At 44.5% G+C, this 24,596-nt stretch overlaps 2 protein-coding genes across 4 annotated transcripts in view; both read right to left on the minus strand.

The window, feature by feature from the left end:
* The window catches only part of KDM3B (lysine demethylase 3B), a 68,950-nt gene extending 59,589 nt beyond the window's left edge, over positions 1–9,361 (minus strand). For both annotated transcript variants that reach the window (XR_012996384.1, XM_076350513.1), the window contains exon 1: positions 9,135–9,361. Coding sequence is in view for 1 of the 2 variants with exons in the window: in XM_076350513.1 (XP_076206628.1) it covers positions 9,135–9,305 (171 nt within the window). In the remaining variant the exon portion in view is untranslated. The remainder of the gene's footprint in view (positions 1–9,134) is intronic.
* Positions 9,362–11,796: 2,435 nt separating this feature from the next.
* On the minus strand, positions 11,797–23,145 carry LOC143165865 (C-terminal-binding protein 2). 2 transcript variants are annotated; one of them, XM_076349670.1, is made up of 10 exons: positions 22,978–23,087; positions 22,102–22,256; positions 21,865–22,009; positions 19,124–19,330; positions 18,285–18,499; positions 17,379–17,509; positions 17,081–17,208; positions 16,408–16,528; positions 15,768–15,883; positions 15,276–15,330 (listed from the first exon to the last, which is right to left on the minus strand). In XM_076349670.1, the coding sequence occupies exons 1-9, from the start codon at positions 23,024–23,026 to the stop codon at positions 15,778–15,780; spliced, it is 1,257 nt and encodes a 418-aa protein (XP_076205785.1). In that variant the 5' UTR covers positions 23,027–23,087; the 3' UTR covers positions 15,276–15,330; positions 15,768–15,777. The 2 variants fall into 2 exon arrangements, with proteins under 2 accessions (XP_076205786.1, XP_076205785.1); XM_076349671.1 differs by lacking the exon at positions 15,768–15,883 and having other exon boundaries at positions 11,797–15,330; positions 22,978–23,145.
* Between the last annotated feature and the right edge of the window lie 1,451 nt (positions 23,146–24,596).

A 24,596-nucleotide genomic window follows, 5' to 3' on the forward strand; every position in this document is an offset into this window, starting at 1 on the left:
CAGTGAAATAATAGCAAGACACCCTTTTTTGACTATTGTTTCTTTCTGCAGCTATTTGGACTGTAGAGATTACGACATCTTCTGTTTCGCAAATCACCTAGAAATCCAAGAAGGCTGTTCCTAGTCCCAAGTACTCTACAACCCAATTATGAGCAAGAAAAGGATGAGGACCTCCAGTTCAGAACTCTGAAGGAAAAGCAACACCTTAAATTGCAGGTTTGATACTCAGATTTTTTAAACAATTTAAAATTGGTACCTGTATAATTGCAAGTGGCAAATACAGCACCTGTATTTAAAAAATAAGAAAGAAGAACCTGATAACTATTAGTCTATTAAGACAAGACCAGTGGTTTGCCAAATATTAGAATAAGTTTCAGGTGGGGGCCGGGGGAGGGGGCTGCAAAACAGATGAATGGCAATAAATGGAAGGAGTTGACAGTGAAAGTTTTAACTACATAGCTTACATATGACATGAAGGACTTTCTCTTACTGCATCTGACCTGAACTTGAGTATCCAAAGCATTAAATGGCACTGCACTGAAAATGCAGAAGGCTGAGATTTACAAAAGTCTAAGGGGAATGGTAAAAACAGGATGAAAATTATTGGTTTTAAAATGGCAAGTATTGGAGCAGTAGAATTATTATTGCAACATAATTAATAATGTCATTGATAAGGTTGGCATAAAATGTATCAAATTTCTTTAGACACATTCCTCGCCTCAAGTCTAACGGTACCTTAGGCAGACCAGAAAAGAATCTGAGGAGCTTTTAGAAGTTTTTACAATCAGACTCTGAAAATTTGCTATTCCAACTGCTAATTCTGGTTTGCCTCGCTCTTTTTCCTTTGCTTTCCAAGTTTGGCATCTTTCTTGAAAAAACATTAGTGATAAAGTGGTAGTACATCTCATTTTTGTTGAGTTTTATAGATTAAATCAGATAAAGTAAAAACAATATTTTAGGTTATTAGATGATAGACCACGAGTACAGTTAAAAGAAACGCACTCAAAGAAAAGCTTTAACCTGAAGCTTAATGCCACATTCTCAACAATCTGAAAATAAGAAACCAAAGCTATTCTTCCTAAGTAGAAAATTATGCTATTCTTTAGAAGAATGTCTAAGAAACTGCCAGCCTCTCTCCAGAATCACCCACCTCAATGTCATTTAGCATACTAAGCAACTCTAACAAATGAAACTCATCTCTGAATAAATTTACTAATGTCAAAATGAACAAGGTGGACATCAACAAAACCATGGCTTTTTGGAGGAAATTCAGAAAGATGACAAAAGGTCTGCTAAGCATGCAAAAACTGCAAAGAAAATTTGACTATACAAGAAAACGTCCCCATCTTTCTTTGTGTTTTGCAAACGAAGCATCACCATCTAGTGTAGGTGAGATACTAAAAAGGGACTCCCAACACCGAGCACTGGCAACAAGGCAGTCACTACCAAGCAGCACTACCTCAGAAGAGCGTGATCAGTTAATCAATGATAACAAGACAGTAGTAGTAAGATTTTTTCCAACTACAGATAAGCTTACAATAAGAACAGTTTCAAAATAAAGCAGAAACTACAGAATAAAATAAATCTGCCACTGACTGAAAAGTTGAATGCCTTGATAAAATAGAGCATCTAATCAAAAGGAGGTAGCACAAATTATTAGATGCAGACACCAGTGGCTTCACAGGGAAAGCATGAAGCATTGCACAAGTAACTGGAGTCACAAGCACAGTGACCTCAGGACAATAACTATGTGGAGGTAAAACTGAGTTTTGTTTTGGTTCTGTAATCAGCAGTTGAAACTGGAAGCATTAAGACTACTTAGAGAGCACTCTAACACTATTGAGAGAAGTTACTGTATGAGCAAATGTATTTTATGATCATGTGAAAAAGCTATTCAACAACCAAAACGTGAAGATGATACACAAACTCTCATTACACTAGCTAAGTCTTCTTGGAAAGGCATTTCTCCAAACATTTCTATAAGAACACAATGTGACTATACAGAAATATTTTCAAAGCCACCACCAGCTAGGAAGTTGGTTAAAAACGTGGGAGCTCTGTAAAAACCTCAAGCACATGGTGGCAACACGGAGAAGTCAAAATATGTGCATGGAAAAACCCTAGAAATGCGAACAATCGCAAGACAGACCTTGAACGAAAAAAGAATGGTCAGTCTAACTAATAATCAAGGAATTCACTAAAGCACAGAACAAGATCAGCCAAAAGAAAACAGCTACTCAGCACACACAAACTTGCCCAAGGAATATGTATATACATAGTACATGCAGAAGATTGTTTTCCTACAGAAAAAAAAAAAGAATGCTTTGTACCTTAAGAAGTTAAAACGACAAAACAGATTTCTTGAAGCAGTTGCTCAGTTAAAACACTGGCCTACCTATTTCATCCAAAATGTTTAGGAAATGGACTGCCATCAAAGCAGGGAGATGTAGCACAGTAATAACTCAAGACAAAAACCTAAAACAACTTCATCGTGATCACTTGCATTTCAAGTAGAAGTCGCTCCATATCCACAAGTCCACGTGTTTTCACCTCCTATGAAATAATTAGTCTTCCATTTGAAACCTGACAGAAAAAAGTATGCAACTGCTAGTATTCCACAGGAATTCCTGCATCAGGCAGTGCACTGCAGTCACACCTAGAAGCATAAACAAACAAACAAAACCTTTCAAGACTTCTAGTATCTCCACTGAAACCTGAGAAAACATCTTAGTATAGATATTACAGAAACCTGACTTTCTGCAACCATTTGAATGACAAAATGGACTCCCAGCTGCCAACCTGCAGCTCACAAACCTTACCAGTTACAGTGCTGAACTACTGCCATTACAAATGCATGATTCAGTCTTTTGTTTTTAAGTGTGACACATACAACTACCTTAGAGAAAAACATAACAAATGTGTCAAGGGAGGGACCTAAATTATAGGTACTAGCATTCAACTTGCTAAATTTTACTCTGTTTGCACAGCTTTTACTGAGTCTGCTGCTTTCTGTAGCCATGACTAAAAATTCAGATAAATGAAATGACTATATATTCACCAAACAGACCGTAAAACATATGGTTTCTACTTCCCCAGCTTATAGCATTTTACTTTGTAAAAAGCAAGCCCTGTACATACTATATCAATACTGTCCACCCAAGAAAATAAAGTGACAAAGGAAAAATATGCTATGTTTTGACAACGATGGGAAAAAAAATCTAAGGTCTTGCCAAAGTATATTTTTTTTTTCTAGCCTTTTTTTCTTGTTTCTGTTGTTACACTTCAACACTACAAAACAATATTCAAAAAGGTCAAATAATTTTGATGAAGTCTCTCAATTTCTTCTGCTTGTAATTGGAACATTCAACTTCCTCAAAGGCAGTTTGATCTGCAAATCCAAACACTTACAAGGAGTTTCCTGCAGACAGACTTTGCCAGTACACAGTAACTTTCCAGTTTTCACTTGCAAAAGCTGGATCTGAATACTCCTATGAATTTAACATGCAAGAACACTACAATTTTTCATATCACTTATATCAGTATAAATAAAACTTGTAGATGCAATTACCACTAAATATAAAGAAGATGGGTTAACTCTAGTAAGAGATTCCTTGAATATACATTTTAAGCAGTAAGCCTATTTGAGCAGCAATTTTCCAAAGTCAAATAATCATGGTTTACTAAGTCCTAACTAGTGAATCTGAAATCTTTGATTCTGCTGCAACAAACACCACGCAGAAGGAGGAAGAGACCAACCCTCCAAAGTCAATCCAGTATTTACAAGTCAGTGAGCTCTACAGAGCATCCACTATCAGATGAGCAAAAACTTATTTTATAGCCCTTCACTGATGCAAATATATAGCAGTCATGCTGTGTGTGATTTTACAGCTAAGCATCATTTCAGAAAACTCCCACCTGGCAGCCTATTGGTGGAAGGCTTAACAATTTTGATTTCTTCCACTGCTGCATAGGGACATTCACATCTGACCAGGGCAAGACAGGATAGGGCGGAGGGGGGGGTGCAACGACAACACAGGACACGACCCTAGGTGGACCTTTGACCTTGCCCAGTAAACTGTTCTTTCATTGACACAAATGTAAAATACTCAGACTGCTGTATTAAAGGCAGCATTTCTCTGTCTTAGAAGCTTACCTTCTCAACCTAGAGCTTCCATATTTCTACCTAGACTTCCCCAAACATTTATTTTGTGCAAGTCCAATAGGTTTAAAATGTATTGAAATTACTGCACACGTGCAGATCAGCATAGCACGTGTTCAATAGTGTGATACTTCCTACAATATCAGAAACACTGCATAAGTGCCATGCAGGCACAGTGAACATTCAAAGTGGGCATTTCCATAATCCCTAGGAATAAAGCAGTTCAACTGAAACTCCTGCACGTGTACAGTAATTGCTACCAGGTGTCAAGAAATTATGACAAGTATCCTCAAATAAGAAAAAGGGGAGGAAAAACAGACAGGAACTTGGGAGTGTCTTGGTTAACAGAAACATGGAAGGCAGCAGGGTGAGAAGGTACCCAGTGGACATGGAATCAGTGTTGTGTAAGGCCAACTCTGCAAAGGGTTTAAGCAAATGCATGCAGGCTAATAAGCCTCTCTTGTACACTGCTACAAAAATTTTGTTGCTGTTACTTCTCCATAACCTGTATTTTGGAGGAACAGCCCTTCACCTTCCAGTCCCATTGCCAGCCCTGACAACACCACTGCCAAGACCAGTCCTACCAATTCCTTCCACAGCCACCATCTGCCCTGCCCCTTACTATTCGGTGAGCATGACACAGGGACACCAGAGATGGCACAAGACTGGGAAGGCTCATTAGCTTGAGTCTCCACCTCATTCCTCATCTATAACTTGATAACCACTTCAGATCTGCCAAGATCCTTTTGAGAATTTTGCAAGTCACACTGAGTTTCCTCTACTGCAGTTACACTGCCAAAGAAGCCAAGACTTTTTTTTTTTTTTAAATAAATCCCATAAACTTATACTTACATAAGCTAAAAACGCAGAGGTATTCCACCCCCCTCATATCATCCCTGCTCCTTGCATTTCAGTAGTATAAATGGTTATAGAATCCCTCATGACCTTATTGAGCTCTGAAAAAAGTAATCAGTGGGGTCACAAAAGACATTGCTCACCATATGAATGCAAATTTTTCAGTGTGGATGTCTATTTTTCACACATGGGAAGACAGAAAGGCTATCAGAAAAAAAAAAAACTGTGGCATAACAAGCATTCATAGTACTTTGTACTTAGGCCACCAATAAAGTATCACAGAGTAAGTGGAGAAAATGTACATCCACTACTTTTGCAGTCAGCTCTCCTTCAAAGAACTGTATTATACTTGCAAAGCAAGTAAAAATTTATTTGAAAAAAAATGTTCAACACCCTGTTTGTTCTTAAACATCTCTTTTACAACAAGAAGCATTAAAGATATGCCTACTGGTCTTACCAACATCCATCCAGCCTAGCATTCTGCCTTCAACAGCAGCAACGGCAGACATTACTTAGGGAGTGAGACAAAGCCTAGACCACTTGCTGTGGTCCCTTCCCCTCATATACTCTTCCAACACGCAAACGCATGCAAGTGCCTTGCTGACAGGAAGAATGACCCAGGAATACGATCACCTCTGCAGGACAGAAGGAAATGAAGACAAGTACAGTGGCACAGAAAGCAACGTGGATATCCCGGACGCATACAAACCCAGCTTGTTGTGAACCTTCCCACCACTTCCACGGAGTCCCAGTTTCAATTCTCTATCTAAAAACTCCTCTTTCCGTATCTACTGCAGTTTGAAAGCCTCTACAAACTCCCCATTCAGTCCCGATCAGAGAGGACTGAAATTCTGCAGCAGACGCATATGCACAGCTGGCAACAACTTCCACACACCCTATCCCTACTCTACTGTCAAGATGACTTTCAAGTAGCATCTGAAAACTGCTTGAAAGCACATAAATCTAAATCCAGTCTTATAGGGTTCCAGCATCCCTCATCTACTACATACTGTCTCCAGACAGGAGGATATTCTTTTCTGATGTGACCTAGTTAGAAAAACTAGTTGAAATACCCTGATATTTATGGTTAACTCAAACAGTTCTGATACTGGGAAAGTAAATTAAGTTTATTCCACAATTCAGATCATTTCTAAATATCAACTTTATTCAATGAAATCCCTGATGAATAAGATACTTTAGATTACTAGATGTTTTTGTTAAGCTGTATAATCTACATATCATGTAGAAGTGAAAACGTCTTCAGAATACATTCAATTATATGTGCAGATTACTGTAGGAAATAGATAAAAACTCAGACATAAGAAAACTTGTGTGAGACATGACTTACTATGCATAAGGGGCTGGGGGGGAACCCCAACCCTTTCTCTACCATCTACCGTAAGAAGGATATGTGGATTATTCCAAAACAGTCCTACTCAAAACACCTTGTGTCCTAGGCCTCCTAACTTCCACAGTATTTGTATAGCTTGTCTATGCATTGAAATAGTCATTTCACACACTTTTGTTTTCCACATAAGCAAAAGCAGTACTGTCCTGCACATGACACGTTGAGCTATTTTGCCATTAACATGTAAACATGCCCTTTTACAATATTAGGACAATACTGAGCTAAAGCTTGACAGGTCTTTTAAGATTCTGTCCTAATGACATTTTGAGAAAAAAGGGTAAGATCTGTTTCTAGTTAGAAGAGGCAAAGCTGTTTTCTAATAGCAGCACAGTTTTTCCTCAGGATTTCTTCAAGGTGCTCTGAAGATGGGACAACTAGGACTGACCATTATATATATTTTTATGGACTAACCATGATTAGATTATTCCAAATTTTATCAAAGTAAGAATATTTAAGAGCTACTCTCTATAACCAAATCTATACAGGGAAAAAAAAGCAAAACCTTTTCAGAGGCTTTACCCCACCAGAAAAAGTAATAGTTTCCTAAAATTCCAATATTAAAAAAAAAAAAAAAAAAAAAGAAGCTATTTCAGCTGCTTTCTGAAACGCTTTAAGCTCTATACTTCTTGTCTATTCCTGAGTTTTCTGCCTTGGAAAGATGTAGATATTCAACTGCAGTTTTGTATTTCTAAAAGCCAAATGTCAGACTACAGGCTAGTAAGTGAAACCATCCTTACAGGATACCACAAGAAAGCACAGACTTAAGTAACTCAGAGAGTAGAATAGATTTTTTTTTGTAGCCTTTTTCAGACCTAGTCCACATTATTACTTTACCTTAGATGAGTATTTCCTAAATTGTGGTTGACTGCTTGGTGCCAACTTGTCACTTGTTCTGGCAGAATGAGTTTAAAAAGAAGACTTATTTTTCTGATAGTACATCGTTATCATTGTCAAAGCAATGTTCATTATGCATGGAAGGTTCCATGACAACACTAAATATTCCACATTACAGAACTCTGAAAAATGTGCCTTGAGTATTTTACGCAGTTCACATTTAAGAGTTCTTGTACAGATTTGGAGAATATACTGTTTAGAGACAGCTGCATCACTGAAACTGTGCTAAGTGGAAAGTCACTGATGAAAAGAACTGGGGTGAGAACTGCAGTGCTGAACAGAGGTAATGAATTCACACACCAAAAAAATCCTATTCTTCCCATGCTATCAAGCACAGAAGCTGATTTTTACTTTGTTAGGGTAGTCTAACAGGTGATATATGGCTGGACAGCAATGACTAACCAGGAAACAAGTGACTACCTTTATTGGACAGAGATACACACACACACACAAAAAAGCAACACGCTACCAATCCTTCCACCAAAATAGTAATAAGATCAGGCACAGCAAAAATTCACTGCATCGTACTCATATTTGGGATGGATGATTCCATAATGCAAGAATACCGATGATACACGTCAAACGCAGTCTGCTACAAGAGTAGCTCTCCAGACCGGGTCTTAGTTAGCCTCAGTACATTTTCACATTTCAGACCGTCTCAAACACTTGTCCCATTTTCCATTTAAAGATCCCCTTTTTGCATGTTTTGGTTTTTTTTCCCCTCCTCCTTAAACAAATGAGGGAGCAGCTAGAGTGCATCTCCACAACTCTCAACCGCAGACATAGAGTGCCAGGCCACCTGGGTTTGCAAAGCTAAAACCAGCATACTACTTCCTACTGATAGCCCTAGCTGCAGTTCTAAAACAAGGCCAAAGAAAGCAGCACCGTTGCAGGAAGTCAAGGAAACTTCTCAAAGTTGGAACTCTGCAAAGAAGCCCAAAGAACTAACCGTAACAACAAACTTTTAAAAAGCTAATCATAAAGAGAACTAACAAGACTCTTCACAAACACAGAACCTCATTCCCCCTAACATGGGTCATTTTAACAGCCACAGTTCTTAGAAGCATGCCATTGCTTACAGGCAGAATACTGACAGAATTGACGCATGCAGAGAGAAACAGCACAGATATCTTTTAATAGCTCTTTTTAAGGTCTCCACCCAAGCGTCTCACTGAGCTATACCAGAAATAAACCAAACAAATGCTAAAGAGTGTTTAAACCCATTACACGAAGCACAAATTCCTACAGCTGAAAACAAAATGTAAGACAGAATAAAATCGATAATCCCCGCTCAAAATTACACCTTCAAACAAGGGGCATCGTTTAGGCTGGTCAAGAATACTTAATGTCTTCCGGGAAAAACAAAACAAAACAAACAACACTTAGAAGTTACATACAGATGTATCAGCATCAGAAAGCAGACATGCATCTGTTTCAGACGTGATACTTCCAACCACCGCACCTGAGGCTGCTGGACCCTCTCCGCCCCGAAGAGACCCATGCCCCGGCAGCTCCGCCACCGCACTCGCCGCAGGCCGGGCCCGCTACTCCTCGGCCCGCAGCGCGGCCCGGCAGGCCCAGCGGGGAGCGGCGGGCAGCGCGCTCCAGGGAGGGCGCAGGTCGCCAGCGCGGCGCTGCCGCCACCCGCCCGGGGGAGGCGGCGGCGGCCCCGGCCCCGCCGCCTCGCCCGCACCGCAGCCCTGCCCGGCAGCGGCCCGCGCCGGCGGCGGGAGGCCGCGGCCCACGCGGGAGGCCCGACCCGCGGCGTCCCCGCCCGCGGCTCCCCGTCGCCCCAGCCCCCCACCGCCAGGGCCTCACCGCTAGGTCCTGGGGCACGGCTCCACTCATGGCCCGCACCGTGCCGCTCCTCCAGGCCCGGGAGGGCAGCGCAGGCCCCGGCTCCGGCCCCACCGCCTCGCCTTCGCCCGGCCCTGCCGCCAGCAGCAGCAGGAGCCGCTTCCCCACGGGGGAGGACGCCGCGTCCGCCATCCCCGACGGGCAGGAGCCCCCTCCGCCGTCGGCCCGAGCCCACCGGTCGCCGCCGACACCCCGAGACACCGAGCAAACGACTGCCCCGCGCTGGGCCTCCGAGCGCCGCCCGCCCCGATCCCGGCATACACCTCGCTCGCACAGTCTCCCCCCCCCTTCCTCTGCCCCACAATGCCCCGCGCCGCGCCGCGCCGCGCCGCCCCGCCCGTCCCGCCTCGCACAGTGCGCCCGGCGGCCGTGAGGAGCGGAGGAGGCGGCGCGGGCGGGAGGGGAGCGCCGCAGCGCCGCCCCTGGGGCTCGACAGCGACGGGCCCGGGAGGGCCGCCGCCCAGGGACAAGGCCCTGCGGCCTTGAGCCCGCGGCGGCCGCGGAGGGGAAGGGGAGCAGCCGCGCAGCTGAGGGGTCGCCGGGAGGGACAGGCCCCGCGGCGGGGCGGGGGAGCCGGTCGGCGGGGAGGAGCCGTAGCAGGAGGCCTTCCCGCGGCAGGGCCTCTAATTAACGCCAAGTTCAAAATCTGAAATTATCACAGAAATCAAAAAGTTTTAACCTGAATTTCCGGGTGAACGCACACAAAACCCGGTACGATAACAGCTGGAGGTGTGGGATCTGAGTTGCGGTTTTGAATGTTTTGGATTGGCATGAGTAAATGCTGTTGGCCCCAGAATAACAGCAGTGCGGTACAGGTCTAGGTGCTTCGCTTTTCAGTGAGGCGGATTCTGAAAAGGCACTTATTTAGGAGGCGATTAAGATACAAAATCATTATGTTCATGGGACGCGGCTGTCATGATTAGCTGATATATTTGAACAGTTCTCATGTAGAATAGTGCAATGCCCTAAACCTGCTGCTTTTCAACATACTTGAACAACCACAAAATACTTCAGAATCCAACACTGTTAGAGAAATGAGATGCAACTTTACATCTCTTCCTGCCTATGCAGCAAAGACACAGTAGCACTGATAGAAACTGGAACGAGGAGCAGATGTTATACTCCGTACCAGAGCAAGGATATTCTTGTGGAAGTAAGTTGTTTTCTTCTTGTGCGTGTACTGTTTCCTCACTTTCAGAGACTCACATTTGACACTGAATTAGCAGCAGCAAAGGCAAGTTGCTTGCTTTCACTTTAATTTATTAAAAATGATTGTGCCAGGTTGTTTTAAGTAGATAACATTTCATCTTTGTTATTTTCTGGTTAGAGTGATGCAATTTACTGTACTGGGAAGTAGGTAAGGCGATGCCCAATACCAGTTTGTACAATGTGCCCATCCTCAGAAGTGTATTTCATCATTTCATCCCATTATCTGTACTCTTTATGGCGTGATTTTAGTCCTGATGTGGCATGCAGATAAAATACTGAACAGATTCTAAGACAGATGATTACATCAAGAGAAGGTTCAAAAGATTTTTTTTTGGAAGCAGGGTCTGCCTTTGGTATTTTGAACAACTACCTAGAACTTAAGAACCAACATTAGTGGCATCAGAACTCTCTATTCTCTGCTGTACGGCATCTGTGAGTTTTGATTTAGTACAGGCCACTAGTTTTACTAACTCCACCCCCCCCCCCTTTTTTTTTTTTTAAAAGTACAGGAGCCAATACCTACATGAAACATTACTGAAGGGCAGCATTATGTCTTGTGTCCGAGTGATTATCGTGGTAAATCCAAGATCAGTACTATGTTCTTTGAAGACCAGGCTTTGCCCTCGTCTTAAGTTTTTTTACTGAAACAGTTAGATCATTAGCTATGTATTAGAAATACTGCCACCGTGTGAAAGATTCCAAGTGGTCCTATGTCCCCTTCCCATTCCACCATCTCCAAGACTGAAATCGCCATGATAAAGCAGGCCAGCATTTCCCATATCCCATCTCCTGAGCATGGTGCTGGATATTGCAAAGGCACGCAGCACCAGCTAGACAAAAAGTGATATAATCCACCAAGAATAGGAAGGGGTTTCCTAACTTTCATTAATAATCGACACAGGGAGCATAGGCCATAAAACATAACTTCAATTTATGAAAATACCTAACCACTCTTCTGTGCCAATTCTGTTGCACCAGCTTTTATTATGTTAGAAAAATTAGTTTCATGGGCTAATTTTGTGTACTAATTTCAAATACTATTTTACTGTAAAAGGGTGAAGACAGCTACTGTTTACACGTGTATTTAAATTACATGCTTAAAAGGCTGCAAAACCACAATTTCAACTTGTGCGAAGTCACATAAGTAAACACCAGGCTGCATCCAAAGCTGTCCCTTAACCATTGAAGATGGCTTCTTCTCCAGTCTGCCACCTTCACAGCTTTGATTGATGGTCAGTACTCCAGAATCCAAAGAAAGTCATTTGCCAGAGTGGCTGATCCAGGGAGTGATTGTGTGGAAGATGCAACTTACCTAATTTGAGAAAAGCGGTACTGATGCAGACACTTACCTGTGCAGGTTTTCAAGCCTCCCCTTCAATATTGTATCTAAGACTACCCCTTCCATAGACAGCAGCCATGTTCTTTGGAGAACTTTATTAAAATATATCCAAGAAGTAATCAAACATTTTCTAATGAGTCAGGAGAGAACTGAAGTGAGAAAAACATCTGTACAGAGGACAGTGCTGTAAGTTTTTGTTTACATGCTTTATTTCAATGTTTCACAGTTTAGTCATTGTCTACAAAAATATATTTCTGAAACTCTGAGTCCTCTATAAAAAAAGGCTGGTCAGCAGCAGTGACCCTGACAAACAGAATGTACCTTGGGACAGTGTGAGCACCTCCTGTAAGCAGATTAGTGCAGCTAGGGCACTCCTGCCTCACCCTGGGAGACTTCTGTTCTTTGGGATTAAAGCTCTGCGCTAGTTCTGAAGGAAGGCATTTAAAAAAAAAAAACAAAACAACCTTCCACTTCTGTATACTGCACTAAGCTTGGGAGGGGGAGCTGCAAATCAGTGTATCACACAGGAGAGAGTGCTAACAAGGGACTTGGCACTCAGGGGATGGAGAAGACCAGTACTTTACTACTGGTAAATTTTTCTTTGAGCTATCTGTTCAGAACAGCCTTCGTCTGGTGATAATAGGTTCAGTCTATAAGCAGAGGTGCAAATGGCATACAAGCAGAGTAATCCTATAAGCACAAAGAGAGTCCTTCTTTGAGGTCACGATAAGGGTTCTGTTCATTTTTACCTCAACATTTTCTGCTGTGGCTTTAAACAAGGGGAAAGCTGCGTTCTTATCCAATCACAAGCCTACACAGCGTTGGATAGAACAGAGCCACTATCAATGCTGTCAGCTTCAACTTCTCAGTACCCATAACTGGAAATATTTCTTACCATATCAATTATTTAATTCCTACGCTTACTAGTCACCAATATATCTAGGCACCAAAAATAAGAATTGAGAAACTCAAGTGTCCCCCAAATGAGATCTTTCCACTCTTCCTCTGCTCAGTTATTTGACTGGTCTATAGAGATACTTGCAGTTAAGAAGAAAAAAAAAATTGCTGTCTCTTTAAAAAAAAAAAAATCTATCTTGCATTGTGCTCTAGAAGAGACAAGGTCAATGTACTCTGATCCTCTGTATTCACAAAGCTCATAGCTAGAAGCCCCTTACCACAAAATAATCTCAGACCTGAACCTCTAAGCAGGGCAGGAATTTTCAGCAGCAAACAAGGAAGTTATTGACAGACTGCTTCCCTAATGTGGTAATAGACAGAAGATGAGCTCTCAGTCCCTGAAAACTTTTCCCCATCTGCCTGTCAGAAGAACAGCTTTCTGAGCTAGTAGCTTGTAAAATTTAGACTTCCTAGAGATTAGAGAACTCAGGAAAGTGCTGCTGGTTATTTTAGGTACAGCTGCAATCAAAGTGCTCCTGAGCTCTAGGCTTTTGCTCAGAAAAGTTCTCCCGTAACTTGTGCCAACCACCAGTCCCAGCCTGATCTGCTAAACCTGAGCAGCCAAGGAGGTATATGAATTTTAAGTAGAATCAGCATCATCCATGAATACACAGAAGCCAAGAACCTTCACCAAGAGAAATACCTTATTAAAAAAGACACTCAGCACTAGAGAACTAGTATCATCTCACTAATGCTAAACAGTTAGAGTGTAAAATCTGTAAGAAAACACCTGAAGTTTACTTCTTGCCTATTTTCCTTTCTTGAATTGCCAGGGGGGAGTAGGGGAATGGAGGAGAAAGAAATTAATCACTTCACTGTATCAGTAGTAAGCCATTGTATGAAGGCAGTATTGGAGAAAACTTTAAAACCAGGAAAAAAATCTGAAGACTTACTGACTCTGAAAGCTTTCCTCAACTTCCCAAATTGTAAACAGCCTAAAGAGAGGATTTTATCCACACCTCAAGGTGTACTTCCAGTCTGTTCCCAGCTGTTCAGCTTCCAGTCAGAGACACACAACAGAAGGAAGAATCAAGGAAGGCAGACAAACCCACACATAGGGTAGGCCTCCCATATAGCACCTACTTTAATATACCCACACAACATGAACCAATCAATCAGGAATTGTTACATTTTGTGCATGGAAAGGCTATAACTAAAGTGTAGCAAGATGAAATTAAAGGAAGATTTGGAATTACGGAAAATCTCCTCCTGTGGAACCTGTTTTGCTGAAGACTCCATACCCCTCAAAGAAGGGATGCATAATCATTTGGGAAATGTGAAAAGACTTGAGAGCAACAATCCTGCCTTGGCTTCAGGTGACCAGCTAAGAGTGTTCTTTCTCCTTTAGTATCACAAAGCTTATTCGTGTAAAAAAACACTGTCTTGCCCTGCCCACTACTGGAGATGCAGTATATGCTAGCAGAGCTAACGTAGAGTAATTTGGTCAACAGTTAAAAGCTGCCTTCGCCATCAGCACAGAGACAAGTGTCATGAAGCACTGGTATGTTACTTCTAGTTGATGCAGTTATGCTGAAAAAAAAATCTGTAGCACAAAGCTTAGAATTCTAACATGATAGATACCTTGTTGATAAACACCATTAGGCTGTGAGGTACGTGTGTGTGAGGAACCAGCAACTGCAGCTGCAAGTTATTGCTACTTGCTGTCTCCCAGTGCAAGTTTTTCCCATTTTTGCGTTCTCTTGCCTTCTCTGAGTTACACAGACTCCAGGGTGAACTGTTCTGAAGCCTCACAAACACAGTGGCCACCAGAACACATTTGATGACATTTTAATCCCTTCCAAATTACAAGGCTGGCTTTGAGACTGTTACTTTTAACTTCAGGCCTAGTACTTCCTAGACAAAACTTTGTATGGTCAAGAACTAGCAATGCCTGCGCTATGTCTGTTCTCACAGAAAACCTTAATTAAAACAAGCAAAGTAACACAGAGCTGAGCCTAGGCTGCATTCTACCAAGGGCATAATAAAGACAATAGTCACAACTTATCCAATTCACTAAATATTTTTGTAGTATTTCCCATGGCTACACTTAGAGAGGTTCAGCCGAATTAAATTTAAGCTACAAGTCACAACTGAAAAATGTGCACTGAAGTCTGGTGTTAGGAACACTGAGGGCCATCCCTGAGCAGGCAGCTCCACTTCTATTTTCAAGTGCACAAGGACAGTTCCCTGTCACAGACAACTGAGGCAGATACATGGGAAAAATCATTGGTTAAACCAAGTATTTCCGAGGGAAGGCAAGGTCACTGCTGCCCTGCCCCAGAGAAGGAGAAAGACTCATTGAGAGATTAAAACTAAAGGGTTACAAAATAAAGGCAAGAGCTAAAGTTTGCCAGTAATGAAATGCATTCTCCCGTCCTGTATGAACAGGAAACAGTCTCTGTAGGGTGTTAAAGAAGGTCCTAGGAGGAGATACCCTCCTACTTTTTTCTGCTGCCAGAGGAAAGGAGAGAAAGATGCTGCTATTGGTCAGCAGGAATCTCTCTGTCTGCATCCAGTTTGCTCGTCTCTCCTGGGGAAGGGGTACGTGGTGCAGAGTGAGAAACAGAAGGGATCCCATGAGCTACAATCCCTTCCACTACTGGTGGTTCTGGTAGCCCAGGGGTGGCTACTCCCACTACTCCTGGAGGAAACCTGAAACCAACAGAAACATAGAAATTACAAGCTTGTCCAACAGAGTTATGCAAGGGGAAAGGAGCCGTGCCCTCAGGCACCTGCTAAATACAAATCCCTCTTTCTAACAGAAATGCTCTGAGATAGAACACAGAAAAAGTCTCCAGAGCTGAAGAGTAGCAGTTATACCCTAATACCAAATGACAACTGTTCTCAGACAGGCAGAGATAGTCTCAGGTCACATACTAAGCATTTGGAAAACAGGTACAAAGTTTATCTTCAGTGGAAAACAGTGTGAGGCACTGTATGAAGGTACCCTGAAGGGCTGGAAATTCCCTCCCCATCAGCTGGAGGAGTGCAAGCTGCCAGTTATCCTTCACTGGGCTCTAAGACAGAAAAAGTAAGGAGCTGAACTAATAAAACAGCTAGACGTAAGATGAAAAATAAGAGAACAATACTCATGAATTGCTAATGAACCATTCTTCCATTGCTTCCATTCTGCCTCCCTGTGCGTTCTCCATAAATATATCCGAACCTCTGTAGATCTCTCAGAGAAGGGAAGAGAATATATTTCCTACTTTGCAGATGAGAGAAAAACAGAAGGGAAGCAGGGAATCACTTGGCAGGTCTGTAACAGACAAATAAACTGAAATACACCCTATTTAGCCCACTGTGCAAATCCACTGGACAACATCTCTTTAATAGTCCATGTTTGGGCTACAGATAAGAGCTGTGCTTTGTTTATACAGCCCTAATGATATGCACAACTTCTAAATGTTAAGATCCAGACCTCTTTTCAGGCACCCAGCAGGCTTTCTTATATTAAGGTCTCTCTTGGGCAGGTATTGCAAAGATTTGGAAAAATTAACCAGTATGCAGCTGGAACTAAATATGACCAAGTAAATATTAAATCTTAGTACAGCTTCAGAAGTGCCGCTGTTTGAGCTTTCTGGAAAAAGCTCGTATACAGAGTATATAGGAATGGAAACATACCTACTTGCAGGTACAAGCAGCTTTCAAACCCAAAGAGGGATGTTGGCCTACTTCAGTAGGAAGATATGCTTGGAAGCAGTAACTTGAACAACCTACATCTCTCACCTATAAGCTGCAGCTCCATTGAGTTCTGGGTGGACAGTTGCAGGATCAATACTGGACCACTGAGCGGCTAACAGCAAGTACTCCTTATTAACACAGTTCCTCAAAGCATCAGGTATGTGACCTGCAAGAGTGCCAAGAATGACAAAAAAAACAGGACACAAGTAGGAGGGACTTGTTCACTGAAGCATTTACAAAGGAAAGCAGAAAGGAAACGCACAACATCTTTTCCATCTACCTCCACAGGGTAACAGCGGGCAGGGGAGACTCTCCTCTGAACAACTGGTCTCTGGAGAAGACAAGAAACTGATCCTTCCTTCCCACTTCTGTGATCTTGTGGAAATTACTGGCCACAAACTGCAATTGCCAAGCCTTCCCCAAGAGAAAATATGTACTACTCCAGAAAAAAGGTGTACAGTATAACTGTCAAAGGAATTATTGCAAAGGAATTGGAAGATGTACTAGGTACAAGGCTTTCCCAGGGAGGGAAAGCGCCACTCCAACATTAGTTACAAGATTCTCAGAAGGCAAAGAGACAATTATCAACTTACTCTCCAGTTCCAGAAACCAGTTACCGAGCCTAAGTTTTCAGAACAATCAGCATAATCCTTGCAGTGAACTAACAAAAGAATACTAATTCAGCAGCAGCTGCAGAGCACACAGTCTTCCTCATTACCTGTAATAGCTCTGCGGATCTCTTTAGCTGCATCTTCTCTGGATTCAATGGAAGCCTGCTCACTGTACCAGGCAGTGTGAGGGGTGCAGATCACATTGGGTGCATCTTTTAAGGGCCCCTGAGCAAAGCTGTGGAGGAGGGGGAGGGGGGGGGAAAAAAAAAAAGTGGTTTCTCTCCAGAAGTGATAACCCCGTCTGTCCTCTTGGGTATCACTGTAACTCAAGTAACAAAAAAACAAAAGAATCATCCAGCATAGGTGAGTCACAGGATAGCAGCAGGCATGCATGTACAATGTTACCTGAAAGGCTCAGACTCATGCACGTCCAATGCTGTTCCTCTGATTCTCCCCTCTTTCAAGGCTTGCGCTAAGGCTTTCTCATCTACCAGCCCTCCCCGGGCTGTGTTCACTAAGAAGCAGCCCTGGCGCATCTGGAAGAAGAAAAATAATAAGTGGGTTGAGAATGAGACTTTTCATGGAAGCTAAGTGAATCTTGGAAAGTCTACTGGAAATGAGCAGGAGCCTGCAGTGATTAGATGAGGCCTGGACGAACTAGGAGTGCTCTCACTGCAAAGCTAACCACAGGGGAAATGCCTGCAAGCAATGCTTGAGAAATTTGCTTTAAAAATGAACAAACAAAACCACAAGACAACAAGGGCAAAAGTGGAACTCTCAAGTTCTGCACTCCATATTCATCCTACTACATTAAAAAAGAAAGAGGACATGAATCAAGTATCCAGCTATACAAAACTGGACTTCAATGTCCAGACGTCTCTCATGAAAGCACTGAAAAGCATTCATAGACTAGTGGAGTAGAGCCCGAGACTGACTTTGCAGTGGGCTTGGGCAGCGAGGCTTTGGCAGAGCTGTGTAAAGAAACTTACACCGTCCCAGCCACACCATGTCTGGCTCTAACCGGCACAGTCAGTTATGCATTTTAAAGGTAATTTGAAATTACTGAATCACCCAAAACATTCTTTATAAATGAAATTACTTGGCAAAAAGAGCCAACCCTATTCTTCTCTTAACATGAAATTCTATACAGCACAGGCACCCGGATCCACACGCTCCCAGCCTCCAAAGGCAGCAGGAGGCACACGACAGAGGCAGCAGGATTCACACGCTCTCAGCCTCTGTGAAAGCAGCAGTTTCTGTTTACATTCATTTCCACAGTGCTCTGTGGGGGAAATCAAGCTCCTGCTGCACCTGTTTAATAGTGAAGTCATTGATGAGGTGATGGTTATGTTCATTCAGGCTGCAGTGCAATGTGATGCAATCGCTGTGCATTAGTAGATCCTGCAGGGTTCCTACTCGTTGTAAACCCAAGGATCGCTCCACTCCATCCGGCAGATAGGGATCATAGAAAATCACGTTGAAGCCAAAGGACTTGGCTCGCAGAGCCACTGCCTGTCCAACTCGGCCTTCACAAAAGAAAACCCACAATCATCAAGGAAAGGTAAAACAAACTTTAAAGACAAGATACTAGGGTAGACTGGGAGCCTACACTGGAGTTTACGGCCAGGGCCCAAGGTACTGCAGCCCTGGAAACCCCTAGGATTGCCAAAGGGATCCAGAGGAGGTTATTCAGTGCTGATCCCATGTGGCTAATTCTAGTCCTTCCCCATGCAATAGCCAGAGCTTAGCCTAGAAGGAGCTCTGTTTTTCAAACCAAATCTGGACCCTGAGTCAGAGGCAGTAATAATCTGATTACAAGAACTTGGAGAAGGAATCGGTAGCTTTCAGGTGGCTTTGTTACTGATACAGAGCCTAGCACACAGGGAAACAGTCACCGAGAAGAGCTATCTGAATGTTCCAATTCTTCTAGCCATTTGAATACCAAAAAAAAAAAATCATCCCCAATCCCATGACATACACCCAACTCTTGAAGATATCCAGCATCACAGAATAGGGCACTAGCATTCCTTATGAGTCAGTGTGTTTCACAATCAACAGCTGTAAGGTTATCACTTTTTTCAGTCTATGACTCTTAGGTTCCCAAAAACTTTCACAGTTCACTTTTCAATCTAACAATTCCCATCACTTACCTAGTCCAATGATGCCCAAAGTCTCCCCACGGATACGCACAGCGCCTCCAGCCACCTCTCGAATCTGTTCTACACTCGAGGCTCGATTCCCTTCCCGCATAGCCTGATGTAGCCAAGTAACACGACGATAGAGGTTCAAGATGTGGCAGAGGGTGGAGTCAGCAGTCTCCTCTACTGAGGAGGAAGGGATGTTGCAAACTGCAATGCCTACAAAGCCATAAAGGTCATATAAGATTTTTAGCATCACAACACTAAACCAACATAGAGCTCTTCAGGCATAAGCGCTGAAAGACAATTCAGTGCTCCAGAACTACTGCCAAGAAACACAGGATTCATTTCAGAAGCTCATTCTACAGCAATATAGATGCGGCCAGCCAGCTTTTTAACCCCAAGGAAATACCATTCTGTCCTTATAAATATCCATTTGATTGACAAATTCACCAGAAAAAAAACAGGCTGAAATGAGAAAACTGAGTCATACATATGATGCAAGAAACTGACTGTTTTAGAAGATCTGCATGCAAAAAGATGCTCTTGTTCCAGAGATACTCCTGACCGATTAACTGGCAGACTGCAGAAGAATTAAGACAGATGGTTGAGCTCTTTCATGCCTCACAATCCAGAAGCTCACTGCAAGCATCAGCTTCCCCAGGAGCAACAACAAGTAACTAACTCATTAAACACAGGCAGAAGCCACAGGAGCCTCTCTAAATCCATTTGAAATTACACTCAAAAATAACAACACGACACTCACACTCTAGAATAACTTATAACCACAAGGGACCATAAAACCAATGGCTAGAACTATCAGGTAAATTACTAATACAAACAGAGTTAAAGTCCTGGAAGCACAAATTACTGTCAGGAAAGAGAAAGATGGAACACTAGCAAAATCTGGTCATTCCTGAGCAGTGTATTAAAAAAAAAAAAAAGGGGGGGGGGGGGAGGGCCTGGCAACATACCACTTCACTGCTGCTATCCTTCATTCAACAAACCAGCCAAGAAATAAAACCAACTAGATGAAAAAATGGTCTCTTCCCAAACGTAAGCCTAGCCACTTGCCAAACCAAGGAAACTCTTCCTCCTCAAAAGTCCACCACCTATATAAAAACTAGGAATAAAATCTAGACAATGGTTGAAGGCACATAACATTCAGCAATGCATCACTCTTTTTTAAGCCTATTACATTTGACTAAACTCAGACCACACTCTCCCAAGAGAACTAGGAGAGCAACAACCATAGAATCATACAATCATTAAGGTTGGAAAAGACCTCTAAGATCATCGAGTCACACACAGTCCCAGATATCTGACTCCTTTTCTCTATCAAATCCTTTGCAACTGTGTCATAGTGCCACACTGATGGCTCAGAGGACATGAGGAGGGGAGACAGGGAAACCTCACCTCTTTTAGTCTCACTGGTTACCTATCATTCAACTTCAGACAAGCCACATGCATTCATCTCTTACACAGCTAGACACAAATTTGTGTTTACATGCAATATTATGTCTAAATGTAAGAAAACAGAAACACACACAACAGCCCTTTGGTCTGATTTGAAGATTCAGAATACACAAGGAACAGTATCTTACCTCAGAATGAATTAAAGTGCCTGGCTAAGCATGAAAATAATCATTAATTGTCCATGAAAAAGCAAATCTGACCATGCATAAGGGTCATCATACTATTGCTCCAAAGCAAAAGTGGCAAGCAGCAGTCTGATGGTGAAAGAACTTTGACCGATTTCTCCTTGGGTTAATGAGTGTGGAGTTGGGGGAAAGGGAAAGCTTTGAGTCTGAATGAATTAAAGATATGGATGGTGACTAAGTAGAGAACCCTAAGAGTAGATTAGGTTCCAAACTCAGCCCAAAACTGTAATGGCTGGATGAGAGCCAAAGACCTTGCCAGGAACTCTGGAGACTATTCAGTTGAATCATTCAGATGAGAAGACTCTTTAGACCTAAGTACTTTAGATTCAAGCACTAGACAAATATGCGCTCTTCATTTATTTGCAATTCATCTGTTCTTACAGATCTGGAAATTGTAACGGATATTTCAATTTTATATATAAATACTTGCATTTGATTTAAGCTTAATCTGATCTGTATTACATTAAGAAAGGTTTCACATCACTGACACAAACCTAAAAAAGAAGGGGCAGGGTACTTAGGTGATCCACCTCACCTAGGAGACTACAAGGTCCAACAGTCTCACTGCCATATGTTTAATAAATAGCAGCTTTCTGTCACCTGATCCAGAGACTCTTCACATGCCTAGGGCTCTAAAGGGATCAACAATAAAGTGTTGAATCAGAACCTACCTGCATATAAAAAATTAACAGGAAAACTCACTAATCAAGCATTTACGGTGAGTTTATCCTGCATCAGCATTTGCAGGCTGCTTTCAGACATCAGAGTTTGCTCAATTCTTTCCCCACAAACAACCCAAAGCCACCTCACCAAAAGTTATCTAGACACAGTATTCAGGTTTCTGAATCCCAAACAGTAGCAAAGACCCTGACATCTATAGCAGAGCAATCTGAGAACGGAGAATCTTTCTTTCAAGCCACCTACCAGCTCCGACATTGGTCAGTTTCCTAAAGATGCCCGATACCAAGCAGCTCCAAATATTTTTACACAAAAGGTTTTAAACGCACTCAGCTATAAAACAGAAAAACACATGCAGTGCTCCACTTCACATTCAGTTCTGATTGCAACAGAGCCCTAACGGTGTCATCATACCTAATTCTGCAGCGGATTTGATGTCAACATTGTCATAGCCACTGCCAATACGCACAATGACCCTGAGGGCTTTGAATTTCTCCAGATCCTGACGAGAAAGGGTAATGGTGTGGTACATCAGAGCGCCTACTGCCTCATTCAGCACCTACAACAAAAAATAGTCCAAATGAATCTCTGCTTTGGTTACTCTAAGAGGCAGAGCAGTATGTCTGAATGCTTGCGCATTTTCTTGCCCACCTTTTCATGGATTTCCTGAGTTGACTGAGCATCGCAAAATGCCACTGTAGCAACATCCTTCAAGATGGGCATCTCCACAGTGCAATCTCGTCCATCCAGGAGTGCAACCAGTGGCCGTGCCGGCATTGGGCCATTCACAATAGGAGGCCGTATGCCTATTAAGAAAGTCAGCAGGAGTGATTACATGAAAGACAAGAATTCTGGAACCCTCATTTGCTAGTCCCACAAGTCACTAGTTCTGTTAGAGTTCTATAATATTTAGGAAGGAATTAGTCAAAGCAAAAGAAATAAATAGTAAACAAACACAGGGAAAGGAAGCTAGAAAAAAAACCCTCTGCCGCCACTATATAAAGAAAAGCAAAACACGTTTCATCGATAACGAGATAATAGACGTGGTCTACTCAGAAGCACACCATCTTACTCTAGGCTCCCAAAACTAGTTATAAAGCCACTCCAGGCCTACTCCCCATTAACCTGCCCCCCTCTCCCACCTCAGCACGCCAAGACACTAGGTCTCTTTCCTCATTAAGTGAGCAGAACTCTACGTTCACGGGGCCTCTGGCAGTCACCCCTCTCTAGCAGGACGAGGCACCGACGCCCCCCCAGTAGCACGGCCGCAGGCAGCGTGCTGCAGAAGCGCTGGGTGGAAGCCCACCCGCAGGCAGCAGGACCCGCACAGGCTGCCGGCGGGTCTCTTCGCCGCCGGCCGCCCGGGCACCTCAGCTCGACAGGAGAGCAGCGGCCGGGCCGGGGTCCCCGCCGCACGACACGCTGCCGCAGCTAGTGCTGGTGCCCGCCGCCCGGGCGCTGGGCCGCTGCCGGGCGTGGCCCCACGCGGCGCTGCCGCCGCTGCGAGGGACGCCCGCCCCGCCTCACCTTCGCAGATCCGGTCCAGCCGCTGCCGCTTCACTTTGTGCCGGTCCATGGGCCGGGCCGCGCCGCCCCTCAGCGCTGCGGAGGGACAGGCCGACACTCGCCGCCGCCGGCTCCCGCTACCGCTACCCGCGCAGACGCGCCCGCCGCCGGCTCGCGGGAGGAAGCGGAAGGGCCGGGCCGCGGCCCCGCGCCGAGCGGCCCAGCCGCCACAGAGGCGCCGCAGCTTGGGGCGCCGCTCGCTTCCGCTTCCGGCCCGCGCCCACCGCCGCGGCCCGCCCCACAACCCTTTGCGGTGCGGCAGCGAGCGAGCTCTGGTGGCCGCCGCCGGCGGGGCAGGGGCGAGCCGGGCGCCGCCGCCGCCGCCGCTCCGGGGCCTCTCGGTCCTCCCGCGGGCCGCCAGGCCCTAGTTCTCTTTGGCCATAGCCTGTTCCGGGCCGTCCGGATCCCGCGGAAGCGGCGTGCACCTGCGGGCCGGGAACCAGCGCCGCGGCCCGCCGGGCTGCGGGCCCGGCCGGGGAGCCGCCCTCCTCCCGAGAGTCGCCGCGCAGCAAGGGAGCGCGGAGCAGGGCCGAGCGCGGCGGCCGCCCCGCCCATCCGCGCCGGGCGGGACCTGTGCGGCCTCCGCGGCGCCGCCCGCCTGGAGGGGCTGCGCGGCCCGGGCCGGCCCCGCGTTCAGGCCCGCCGAGGCCCGCTCGGCAGCAGGGGGCTCTCAGCTAGCCCTCCCGGGACCTTCGGGGTGCGCGAACGCTGGGCGGGGAGAGGACTGCCGCTGCGGAGAGAGGCCTCTCCGAGCCCTGGCTACTGGAGAGGTTGATCACGGTGGTCTTCAACCCCAAAGATCCTTACGAACCAGAACACTCACAAAAGTGGGAGAAACTACAAGGCTTCTTGTGCCTTCCTGTGAAGACGGAAAGCACAGCTAGACTACACCACTGCTTCTGCCCCTTTAGCCCTCCACCACCACCTGATGTTGATCATCTTGTATAAGTTGAGTGGGGGCCTGTGACGTGTTCATGTGTGCCCCTTGAGGTCGCTGGTATCCCGGCACTTCTGGCATGGGGGTACATGAACTCTCTTAGAAGGGCAAGAATGAAAAGCAACAATGAGAAGCAGCAGTGCAGTCTGTAAAGATCCAGGATGTCCACAATTCTCAGAAACTTGATGACAGGGAATTCCCAGCATAGGCCCAGGCTAATGAAAGGGGGTCTGTTCATTACTGCCTTGTGCATGCGGAAAAGGGACACTGGAGGCCTAGCCAAAGCTGAGAACACAGACTTTTGGGGCCTGGCTCTGCTCTGCCTCTGCAGTACCTCTTCGAAAGGGGAACTAAAGCCTTCTCCAAAGTAAAAGAGTCCTCAGCAGATGTTTGAAATGCAAGTTTGCCATTCGGAGAGCAGTGTCTTGGCTGCAATGAGTCAACCAGGAAGGGTGGTTACAAAAGTCTGTGTTGCCTGGAATGTGGATCCTGGGATATGGCTTCAGGTCTTCCCAGGAAGCTCGCTCTGCAGGAGACAAAATGTGGAGCCATTCAAAATAGCTCAACTTCTGTCTTGCCACCTTTGCAGCCGTATCTCCCACACTTGTCCCATGGTCCTACGAGTGGATCAGCACTACAGTAC

Source organism: Aptenodytes patagonicus, chromosome 12, assembly GCF_965638725.1.
Source record: "Aptenodytes patagonicus chromosome 12, bAptPat1.pri.cur, whole genome shotgun sequence".
Classification (NCBI taxonomy): domain Eukaryota; kingdom Metazoa; phylum Chordata; class Aves; order Sphenisciformes; family Spheniscidae; genus Aptenodytes; species Aptenodytes patagonicus.